The sequence below is a fragment of the Cimex lectularius genome, unplaced genomic scaffold (genome assembly GCF_000648675.2).
Source record: "Cimex lectularius strain Harlan isolate CLEC.00 unplaced genomic scaffold, Clec_2.1 scaffold51, whole genome shotgun sequence".
Classification (NCBI taxonomy): Eukaryota; Metazoa; Arthropoda; class Insecta; order Hemiptera; family Cimicidae; genus Cimex; species Cimex lectularius.
Genome location: NW_019392674.1, coordinates 31,498 through 44,122, shown reverse-complemented (window position 1 = coordinate 44,122; position 12,625 = coordinate 31,498). Strand labels below are relative to the sequence as shown.

The 12,625-nt window shown below is 34.5% G+C and overlaps 1 protein-coding gene across 1 annotated transcript; it reads left to right on the top strand.

The window, feature by feature from the left end:
- Positions 1-369: 369 nt before the first annotated feature.
- Positions 370-11,461, top strand: LOC106662109. The gene is made up of 2 exons (XM_014385918.2): positions 370-860; positions 11,101-11,461. Exons 1-2 carry the CDS (start codon positions 461-463, stop codon positions 11,376-11,378), a joined length of 678 nt encoding a protein of 225 aa, XP_014241404.1. The 5' UTR covers positions 370-460; the 3' UTR covers positions 11,379-11,461.
- The last annotated feature ends 1,164 nt before the right edge of the window (positions 11,462-12,625 follow it).

The following is a 12,625-nucleotide window of genomic DNA, read 5'->3' as shown; positions in this document are numbered from 1 at the left end:
AATAAGTCAAAGTAAGAAACTTAATTTACAAATTAGAGAAAACGTGTATAAAACCGGTTAATTAAGATGTCTAAATCGTTAATCCATCGAAGTGACTATATTTAGGGGTCATAGAAGAATTGTGCGTTCGGTTCGTGTAATTATTGTAGTTTGGAAACAGTGAAAACGCCCTTGAGATGATCACAGTCGGAATGTCACCAGTGGGAGTTCCTACCAAAAGTAAATTGCAGTGCACACTTTTCACCACAATCAAAAGAGGAAAGCGTGTTTTCTGAAAGTGACGATAAGAAGAGTGGAAATAACGTTGCAAATAGAGACATTGGTGATCTAGTTCAGGACGAAGGGAAGCACGGGCGGGAGTGGGGCGTTGAGAAGTATAAAAGCTCGAGCGAAGAGGGTGGATGGACCAGACCTTGACCGTAACCGTAACCGTAATAGTATCGTTTCCACGGAGTCGACCATGTCCAGAGTGTTTCTCTTGCTCGTGGGCCTGTGTGCCTTCGCGTCGGCCCAGGACGAAATGAAGCTCGTTCTCAGAGTTTTCGAGGAGTGTTCGGGGCCCGGTGTCGAGGCGAGTCCCTGCCTCAAAATGAAGCTCATATCCGCCCTTGACAGGGCGTCCAGGGCCAGGGATCTGGAGATCCTGGACGGCGTCCATCTCATCGGGGAGGAACAACAGGAAAACAACGCCGTAAGCGAGCCTGAACTCGAAGCATCGCTACCCAGATCTTTGGACGACAAGGAAAACGCCCTTGACGACATCATCCTGGACAAAGTAACAAAATTCGTGCAGAGTAGGTCCCTCCAATTTAAACTGACCAACCTCAGCGAAATCCCAAGGAGCCTCGGAATGGAGGAAGGTAATCACCAAATTAACTTTCTGTTGTTGTACTTTTTTCTCTATCGACACACTACTTACCCAATATTTGCTATTGCATGTACATGACATTTCTAAAAACCTCAAACTTCTCTTTGATAAATGATTAACTCTTATATACTTTGCTAATTAATTGCTCATTATTTATCGTTTAAATTTACTATCATCTATCAACAAAGTCGTCCTTAATATAACATAAATAAACAAAATAGCTTAGTCATGTTAATATTCAAATATATCGAACCACATAAGACAAAGGTTTCTTAAATAAAAATATTAAACTAATACATTTAAAATATTAGAGACAAATAATTTTAATCAAATTATTTTAGAAATCGATAGAATAAAAAACATTACACTCATATTTGTCAAAATTTGGAAAAATCCTCACGCCTATTGAGTTGCATGTTTATGAAATCACATAAAAGCATGGTATATGGTAAACATATATTCATATTTTATTAGTTTCAAACTAATTTATTTTTTAATAAATCAAACAATAATTGATCATTTGCCAATGACTTGACTCATGGATGGCATGTAACATCATGTATGTTTGGCGTTTTTTACATACAACTATATTCATATTATCTATTGTAGTTGTAATAGTTTTATCCTTAAAACATATTATTTTAAAGTCGAAAAAATGGCCTAGTGTACTTAGGTTTTTTTTTCCTATTGGACCTATCGGAAGGATTGTTCATGTACTTATGCAAATTAACTTTTATTTTCTCATCAAATCCTAAAGTTCTTATAATATATAAAATTCAAGGAGGACAAGCTGACCCTCTAAGCATTGCATTATAAAAAAAGAATGTTGGAATATTAATTTTAATATGACATTTGAATAGTTTCACGACAGAAATCGTGAAAAACGGTTCTTGCTTATTTGTCAAAAAAATTTGAAATATTGATTATTATCTATTAAAATTGTGTATTTATAATGATTATCAAATTTAGGCATGCCTAACAGGAACAAACTAATGATAATAGAAAATTGGCAATTTAAAATTTTCACTTGTGGAATATAAAACTCTACTTTTTTTAAGATGAATTTTATTTATACTACGTTTTGCTGCACATTGATAAAAATCAAATCACTTGCTCTTAATCTATTTTTGTTTCGAATTTAATAAAAATATGTTACGATGAGCTAGATTATCGACCTGCTGAAAACATGAAGTTTTTTCGGAGGATCTACGGATCACGGTCCTGTGTTGACCTCTTCCGTAGATCCTTCGAAAAAACTTCAAAAATATGTTAATATAAATTTTTTGACTGTGTTACTTAAAAGTTACTATTTGAAAAGTTGGAAAGAGGCATAACAAAAATTGCAAGAATAGTCTCAAAGACATTTTTCCAAACGGCGAAAGCTCGTTTAACTGGCCAAAAATAAGATATGTATATACCTACATATTCAATGTTATTTATATATACATATCTTATGTTATATACATATTGATATGTTATATCAATGTTATTATTGATCTTAATAAAAAGCAAAAAATGGATAATTGTGTCACATCTGTTTGAAAATACGGCTAGTGATTAAAGTTTGGCGACTATTTTTCGGACTTTCACTCGCGTATTATCCCTCCCCGATGTGCTGACCCTACCCCGTTATGATGCTGGGTATCTCCTTACGCCATATGCCCAGTAGACGTCGCTTCCCAACAAAGGGTTTGGCTCCAACGGGGTCAGTCGACATCTAGGTAATTCCAGCCCCAACGATGCAAACTATAATCTAGACTCTAAAACTAACTAATATCAATAATACAGTCACACAAGTAAATACATTCAAACATGGCACTCATTTTGATTAATCGGTGTATTCGGTATTCCATCGACCTGCATTCAATATCAATAATCTTATCTAAATTAGGATCGATTCTCGACCGTAAGCATACCCACTGCTGGAGGGGCGATTGTAACGATATAATTCAACATCCCCCCTCTACACTCACTCTAATAAATACACGCACTCAAATAAAACACATAAGAAAAAACTACATAAAATTTAAAAAAAACCACGTCCTCCAAAAAGCAGAATAGGGGACCCAGAAATTCGCTACTGTGCCCGAGAACACTTCTGAAATTTGGCGGCAGGCCTACACGCTCCCTACAAAGAGCCAAGGCATGTCCAATCATCTATTATGTGAGAAAGATCGAGAAGCCTTTCTCTGCATAAAACGCACGTGATAACCATTGTTAACAGTAAGAATAAAAAAAATATGGAATTTTAAGTGAAATATATAAAATACATTTAAAAAAACGTAATGAGCGCGAAAGTGGCAAAAGAGAGTCGGGTCTGTTATTTATTGCCCACGCGTCTTCATATAAACTAAGACTTTAAATCTCCAGAAGGTGGCGAAATGTCATTCAGGGCGAATATCATATAAACAGATAAAGACGAAACGAGCAAGGTTGCCAAATTGGGAAAGAAAAGAACCGTTTCCGGGAGAAAGACCGACCCGATAAATTAAGAGCACACATGGAATTCTGCACGACTTATTTCTCCTCTCGGTAATTACTGTAGCCAACCTAGGTCAATTTCATGTTTTTCGAAATGGTTTGACTAGCTGAACAACTTTCCCGGGCTCCAAATCGGGTCATCCAATTAGTATTTGAGTTTTGGTCGTAGGCAATTATTCCAAATCGTATGATAAATTTTCTTTTCCTAACGAGAGCGGCTTTGACTGAAATACAGCAATAAAAGTCAACTTTTAGTAATTCCTGTCTTAGCGTGAAGATTTCGATGAAATAATAGAGTGAAAGGGTGTAAATTTATTTTATCAATTATTAATTACAACATTACGTCTAGTGTGGAAAAATTCATACTCAATATTTTGTTTTTATCTTATCAACGTTATCAATTTAGCAATCATAATTGGCCTACTAATTATTTAAATTATATATTTTTTATCCAAGGTGGTGGTTGAGATGAAAAAGCTAGTATCACGAGTGGGAATCGAACTCACGACCCTCGGCTCAATACGCAGCTGCTCTAACCACTTGAGATATCTTGACTTCGATCCACTCGAACACCAACTCCTCACCTAAACCTTCAAACTTTCAGATTTCTCTCTTTTTTTAACATGGCAAAACGAGGGGAAATTCGAAAGATAGGTTGAGATGAACAGTTGGTGTCGGAGTAGGTCGAACTCACGACACCTCAAGTCGGTTAGAGCAGCTGCGTATCGAGCCGAAGGTCGGGAGTTCGAGTCCCGCTCGTGACACTAGCTTTTTCATCTCAACCAAGACCTTAAATAAAAAGTGTAATTAATTTAAATAGTTAACAACATTAAAAATCATTTAATATTTTGAATACAATGATTTAATAATTAACAAAAAATGACTAAACTAGTCAAAATATTATTTACTTATAATAAAAAAATTTTAAGTCCAGTCCAACTTAAAATTTTAGTAATCCTTTTCTCCCAGTTAATATACTATTATAAATTAATTTTACTTTTATCTAGTAAAAGTATGTCCATCTATAAATTTAAGAAGGATTTTCGGAATGGGCTGTAGAAATTTGTTACGTAGTTCGTTTCCAATTTTGTAAGGGAGAATGATCAAAGCTGACAAAAGTAAAAAAATATTCACTTGCATACGTCATTGCTTAAGTCGTCGTGAAAGAAGCGAAAACAGATCAGAGATTAAGAAAAAAACAGCAACTGAAAACTTAGATGATTGAAAACGTGGATATTCTGGAGCTGCAATGTTAAATAAAAGCATTTAGAAATCATAACTAACATAAAAATCAATATAAAATTTGTACAAAAAATACAACTCTTTTATTTTTATTATCTGATCACAAAAAGTTTAATTAAAATAAATTTAGTTGATTTATCGAAACTGTCAAACGGTTGTGTTATTGTTCGCGGATAGGAAAATTTAAAAAAAAATTGTAAGTACAGTCTGAAGTTTCACTCAGTTCGCCTCAAGGTTTCGTTTTCATTTGTGATTTTTTGTTAAAAGCAATTTATACATAAAACCCGATTGAAGTTCGAAAGCAACCTTTATTCTCCATTTTCTCCCAGATGTGTCGACAAGCAGTTTCACCTTCAGATTGCGCGTCATGTCCAACATATCGCTCAAAGAAAGTTTTTATTTTACAAACGCCACGCCTTTCCAGAGGCCGGGACCTGATTTTAAAATTGACTTAGCCGCCCACGGGTGCGACGTTGAAAAGAGTGGACCCATCCATCAACCTGTAAGTAAACCGACGCAGTACGATTCCAGGAAGGGGCCAGTGGAAAATATGGAATAACGGGAATATCGACATATGATTTGTCAAATGGGTCAATTTTTATTGGACTTGAGAATCCCCATTAAATAATTATTAACCAAAACCACACTTGGAAACAAGGCGCGTGAAAACCCCGATTATCAGGTCAATATTAAAAACAATAGTATACAATTCAGAAAGCTGCTTAATTATTAATAAAATTCCCAGATCCACGATTTCTAGAGCGTTGAGGTTTCTTAGAGCAGAGAAATGTGTACTCCCATTCTTTTTTTATATTTTTTTTTAATGAACGATCTTTTCATTTTCCATTTGAATAAATAAATTATTCATTTGTAACCTTAGTATTAATTATATTTCCGCCTTACTAATAAATCATCACCATCAACTGATTAAACTATGAAAAAGAGAAGTTTATTTTATTGTTTGTTCTGCTTTAAATTATACGATTTGTAATATGCAGTACAAATAGCTGGAAAATTGGCCAAAGGTACAAATGTAAAATAAAATCGATTTTTTAAAGCAAATTCCCTTCACGATTTACGATTATCATGTTGATTAGTTCTAATAAACATGTTAATAGAAAAGATACAAAATTTACGTTGAAATGTTAAGAATATCATGTTGATTAGTTCTAACAAACATGTTAATAGAAAAGGTATAAAATTTACGTTCAAATGTTAGGAATGTCGTGTTGATTAGTTGTAATAAATATTTTAACTGAAAAAGTACAAAATTTACGTTGAAATTTTAGGAATATCGTGTCGATTAGGTGTAATAAATATGTTAAAGAAAAAGTATAAAATTTACGTTGAAATGTTAGGAATATCGTGTTGATTAGTTGTAATATATATTTTAACTGAAAAAGTACAAATTTTACGTTGAAATGTTAGCAATATCGTGTTGATTAGTTGTAATAAATGTGTTAACAGAAAAGGTACAAAATTTACGTTGAAATGTTAGGAATATCGCATTGATTAGCTGTAATAAATATGTTAAAAGAAAAGGTACAAAATTTATGTTGATAGGAATATCGTGTTGATTAGTTGCAATAAATATTTTAACTGAAAAAGTACAAAATTTACGTTGAAATGATAGGAATATCGTGTTGATTAGTTGCACTAAATATTTTAACTGAAAAAGTACAAAATTTACGTTGAAATGTTAGGAATATCGTATTGATTATCCGTAATAAATATGTTAAAAGAAAAGGTACAAAATTTACGTTGAAATGATAGGAATATCGTGTTGGTTAGTTGTAATAAATGTGTTAACAGAAAAGGTACAAAATTTATGTTGAAATGTTAGGAATATCGTGTTGATTATCTAACAAAAAGAAAAAAATAATCTTTAATCTTAAAACCCCGTGTGGAAAAAAACACTCCATAAAAGAGCCGTATCTAGACTTGTGCTCAACAGAAAATAAAAGAGCAATTACAATTACAAAGTTATAGTTATAAAGTGCTGGATAGAGTGAGAAAGGGAATTCCAGAGGTTGAATGAACGGATGAAGAAGGAACGAAAGCCGTAGTTCTGTGTTTATGAGGATCTGATGAGCTAGAACGAATATGGCGGTATTGTACTGAAGACCTAAAGGTTAAGAGATCATCTATATAAGGAGGGGAATAAGAAGATACTGTATGGTAAAGGAAGGAGTCAAGGAAGTAGAGCTTGGACAGGGTTACCTGCTTTGAGCCAAAGTACATATCAGTCGCGTGGGACCTCCGTGGTAAGGCGGAAAAAAAGTACAAAAAAATTAAGTGCTTAAGTCTTACAGCTCCCCAGTGTACATTACACATCCATAGTCGAAGTGTGGGAAAATAAGAGAGAAAACAAGAAGTTTATGGGCACCGATGGGAAGAAGGTGGACGGAATTGACGGAGGGTGGAAAAGCAGCCGCGGGAGATCTGGGAATTATGAGGTTTTCAAGATAATATCTAGTCAAGTACAATGCCAAGGTTCTTGACAGTGGGTCAGAAACAAGTAGAGTGATTGTTAAAAAAAAATATTTTACTGTTTTTGGATTTGGATTGATAAAAGCTCAAACTTGAACATGTATGTACATCTACCGGCCATTCTAGCTTTTATAGATTACAATAAATTGGCGGTAGCCCTCGGATGTTGGAAGTCTGGGAACAGATCTCGGTCTTATCGGACCAGCATCAAAGTTGGGCTCCGAATTCTGTCAACAGCTGGGTCGATTCAGCACTGACTAGTTCCTATTCTTAAATGCATAACATTTACATAACATTCACTCAATTAGGGTTATGAAGTCCTCCAATCCTGCATCACCCTTTGTATTAAAAACTACTCTAATTGATCGATGGGGATCTCATCGCCATCGACTCTTTCGTACTACACATGAATACATTTCGCACTCAATACACTCTAGGGACACAAAACTGTCAGTACTATATACAATAAAACAGCCCTTTTTTTCCGCCGTGATACTTGCTGCCGTGCGAATCGGGCGGCATTCCTGCACGCTCCCTATACAAGGCCAAGAAGTTGAACCCTTCAACAGAGGGGTTCAAGAAGCCTTTTTCTACATGCAGGTCACTATATGCAGACCTTATTAACCTGTCAACCTCATCAATTGCCTATCCTTAATTTTAACCCTAATCCTATAATCTTAAATTAAAGGAATACCGATCGACAGTGCTATTGATCTATCCAGCGACGCTGCCGCCTTCTTTTAGTAGTGCTTTTTATTTTTTTACTTTATACCTTTTATAGAAAAATGTAAATTGTTACAATTATTACTGTTCATATAAATTACTATATTATTTTTTTGCTAGACCATACCAATATTTCAACAAACCATCAAATCTGAGGTGATAAAAGTATACTAAAAGATTAATTAAACAGTAGCAAAAAAATATTCAAAAAATAAATTATTTATATGTTTCAACGTAACTAATCTTTAACATTTACAGTTTAAATCAAATTTTTATTTAAAAATCAAATGAATGCTCATTCAATAGGATTTTATCGATGGTTCTTTGCCTCTCTTGGCTGTTTTGGAAACAATAATACATTAAAATTTTTTACTACCATTAATAGTTTCAATTAGAAAGGTGAAAAAGTGATTGGTTTTCTGAGTAATACAATTATAAATTGTGCTAAAATGTTCTTTTCATCTAGCATGATTGCGCCTTTTATCACGGTTGTCCCCTAAAGGCGAAATTACTGAACATTTCACCGTAGAATTGAATCTTGCTCGTAGATTGAAGGCCGTCTTTCATTTTCCCCTTTCGACTACTGTCACCTTCAATTAAAATTAATAATTTTACGACCATTTCTCTTCGCAGGCAACTAGCCATCAATAGTTGTACAATTTCGTTCATATTATAGTTAGACGACCGGGTTTGAGCATTAAATCGGGTCGATTTTCTCCTTGACGGTTCACTATAGAAGCGAGGTTATAAGTCGGCCGATTATTTTTAAAGAGTGTTATATCTCAATTAGTGTCTCGGTTTCGTTTTTTCCCCGCAGCGTGAACAATGTGTACAATGCGGCATGAAAAATCTTCTGCGGGAAGTAACACGTGTGGGAAAAATGAACAAAAGCAAAAACATTTTGCTTGATTTTTTATTAAAACTACAGATCAAACGCAGTTCAAGCCTATCTGACTGAATAGAGATTTTCACTGAAGATGGCGTGAAGCTTAAAAATATTTAAGTGAAACAACAATCAGCGAAAAAGAAAGTAATTTTTTGTTAATCGTCTATCAGTTTAACACAATAATATTTGTTCGAAAACAACGTTATACATAAAAAATCATTTTTTCGATCAATAGATTTATTATTTTGAAGAAACATTAGTAACTGATTCTTGTCAGCCAGCTTTTTTATTTGTCTTGACGATTTATAAATTTTGGACCGGGATGATATGGGAATCAATTTGCTGAAGAACATAACATACAGCGAAACCGCGAGTTGGGTATGTTTTGAGATAAAATAAAAAAAAACATCAACCTTAATCATTTCATCATTAAATTTCTCTGACCCAATGATAGTTCTTGTCAAATTGAAGTTTCAAATTGGTGTTTCAAAAAGAGATTATAAATGTTAATATTCCATGACATATTTTTTTTAAACAGCATGCGTAAAATTTAAATGACACGGTAAAAGTGATTTGTGGTGGCCACAAAGTATCCTGATTGGACGTTAATGGGCCACTTTACTTTCAACTTTTGCGCCACCCGGTCAAACCTCACGATTCTGGAGCGGGATATGCCATGTTTGCGGATTTGAATCCAGGTTCAATGTCTCCAGATCGATCCAAATTCAGATATCCGGTGATCTCTTTTTTCCCCATCTGGGTCAAATCTTCATCGAAAGTCCATATCCACTTAAACTAATTGAGATATAATTGGCGGCTTTTGAATTTTATGCGGTCGCACCAATTTCTCCCCGGTGCCGAAATTATCGATGAAAAATGCAAATACCATTCACATCGGCGGCATGGTTTATAACACAGAGTTAAACGAGGCTGACTGCATTCCGAGATAGACCCTACAAACAGGGAACATGCAATTATCGCCCAGAAAGCTCTGACGACCCGTTTTAACGGTCGCCAATAACACGGGCAAATTTGGGTCGGCCTAATTAACAAGGATCTAGTCCGGGCTTAATCCAATTTCAAAAAACACATACAAAAAAATCAGAGCAGAAGTGAAAAAAATTCGAGTAGGCGTTTTGGCCGGAGGGGTTGGCCTTGATCCACGTTCCAGTTCCATCTTCCGCGCCCCACCTGGAAACTTGGAAAGTACCTCTCATTAGTCATCTATTAACTTGCCTACGGAAAAAAATAAATAGCTTTACCACTTTCAACTTTCATCTTTCATAATTGTAATTTGTTTGTAAAGGAAGTTAATGTGTGAATTTGTATCCTTCGGAGTAAACATGCAGTAAATTGAACTTCGGACCATTTCTGTTATTTCTATGGCCTACAAACTATTTATACATATTTTTAACTATAATAGTATCATCCATCATAATTACATTTTAGTTAAATTATGAAATACTTAAAAATATAATTAAAGTAAATATAACACTTTTTAACCAGTTTTTAAGCTAAATGAAACACTGATTGTTGTCAGCTACAACAATTCGACTATGATTAAGTTAACCCATTTGTTGTTGCACGGATGTAGATCCTTGCATATTAATGACTAGCTTAATCATAGACGAATTGTTCCAGCTGGCAACAGTCAGTAAATCGAATGTAACAACATTTTTTTAACCAGTTTTTAAAGTAAATGAAACAATGATTGTTGCCAGCTAGAACAATTCGTCTATGATTAAGTTAACCCATTTGTTGTTGTACGGATGTAGATCCTTGGGAATAATGGCTAGCTTAATCATAGACGAATTGTTCCAGCTGGCAACAGTCAGTAAAATAAATATATTAACATTTTTTTAAACCAGTTTTTAAAGTAAATGAACCAATGATTGTTGCCAGCTAGAACAATTCGTCTATGATTAATCTAACCTATTTGTTGTTGCAAGAATGTTGATCCTTGCATATTAATGGCTAGCTTAATCATAGACGAATTGTTCCAGCTGGCAACAGTCAGTAAAATAAATATATTAACATTTTTTTTTAAACCAGTTTTTAAAGTAAATGAAAGAATGATTGTTGCCAGCTAGAACAATTCGTCTATGATTAAGTTAACCCATTTGTTTTTGCACGGATGTAGATCCTTGGGATTAATGGCTAGCTTAATCATAGACGAATTGTTCCAGCTGGCAACAGTCAGTAAATCGAATGTAACAACATTTTTAACCAGTTTTTAAAGTAAATGAAACACTGACTGTGGACCGTTATAACTGAATATACAATAGTCCAACGAAAAGATATGTAACGATACTAATGCTATATCAGAAGGTCAGAATAGTTTTCCTGGTAACTTCCTCTCTCTATTAGAGTTGTTATTTATTTTTTATGAATTATTCTTTTTGGATTGCAGCTCGTCGTAAGAAGAAAGGTGGCGGAATCATTCTCTTGTTGCTCATGATGGTCGGCTCCATGGTCAAGCTCAAGCTCGGTGCTCTTGCCGTCCTCGCCGGAAAAGCTCTCATCATCGCCAAGCTCGCCCTCGCCCTCGCAGCCATCATCGGACTGAAAAAACTTCTCAGCCACCACGACGACCACCACGACTACCAGGTGGTACAGGTACCTCACCACGGTCACCACAGGAGATCCGTCGACTTACCCTACAGGGCATACGCACCCAAGGAAGAATAGGGTGCAAAGATCGTCGTTTCATCCCGTGTATATTTCTCTCCCTAATTTATCCACCAACTATTTATTATCCATTATTTATTAATAAATTATTATTTTCATAACAAAAAAACTTTTGTGTTTCTATTCGCCCAGCAATCAAAATATCGATCATGTTCTTGTGATCCCGGGTAAGAAAACCGGTGACCTACTTTTCCTTCAATTACCTGTTGATATCTGACCGAAAGGTCACCAAAGGGGTTAGAAGGGGGGTGGAATGCACTGGTAATAAGTTTTGTTACCCTGAGCTTTGCGCTTCAGTGTACAATTAGCGTTCAACCTGTGCAGTGGTTAGGATTCCCAAGCAAAAAATGGATTTCCTGCAAGGATGGAAGGATAAACAAACGGTAACTTTATATATCAAACATAGTAAACATTAGAATAAATAATAATAATAAGGACTAGAATAATAACATGTTAAACAATGTAACTGTTGTTCGTTCTATCAAGGTCGTGGACTGTATATCCATAGATCGCTGGTTCACATCCGGCCCGGAAGACCATTTTGTTGTTATCCCTGATGGTAGTGGTCATAAAAAAGGGGTAACTGACGTCTTTAATGTACTATAATTTTATGATGGAACACAATGAAATTTTCAAGGTCGTGAACCTTGCCAGAGAACAATGATTGACACACTGACTGTTTAAAACTATCCCTGCATCTATGCCACGTGCCACACTGTTACCACGTTGATAGAACGAACAACTTTTATGTAGATTTAAAATTTATATATATATNTATATATATATTGTAAAACAGACTTATAAAATCACTGTCCAATAATAGAAAGTCCAGTTATTTTTATTTGTCATACTAGTATATTAATTTGAACTTTAAAAATATAAAATATCATAAAACGATAAATTATATGAATTATTCTCAAGCGTTACAAGGACTTTTTAAAAAATTATTTATAATATTACATTAGTACATGTAATAAACCATGCAATTGTTCAATGGATCGTGTCGAAATTAAAACAAGCCACCTACCACATAATTACACTTCTAGGCTATAATTTCTAAAATATATCAAATTTTCCACGATCACACATTTACAAAAGTCATAATATTATAACGTATGTTTTTCAACATCCTTTTTTATTGATTCCAGTTTTGCATTAAAAACAATTCAGTTGATTAATCTTTATGTAAGGTATTGGTTGAAATGAAAAAGTTAGTGTGTATTCGAACCCACGATCTTCGTTTTACT

Coding starts and splice junctions, on each gene's coding strand:
- LOC106662109 (XM_014385918.2), top strand. CDS start 461: ATGTCCAGAGTGTTTCTCTTGCTCGTGGGCCTGTGTGCCTTCGCGTCG. Junction 861..11,100: donor GAGCCTCGGAATGGAGGAAG/GTAATCACCAAA, acceptor TTTGGATTGCAG/CTCGTCGTAAGAAGAAAGGT.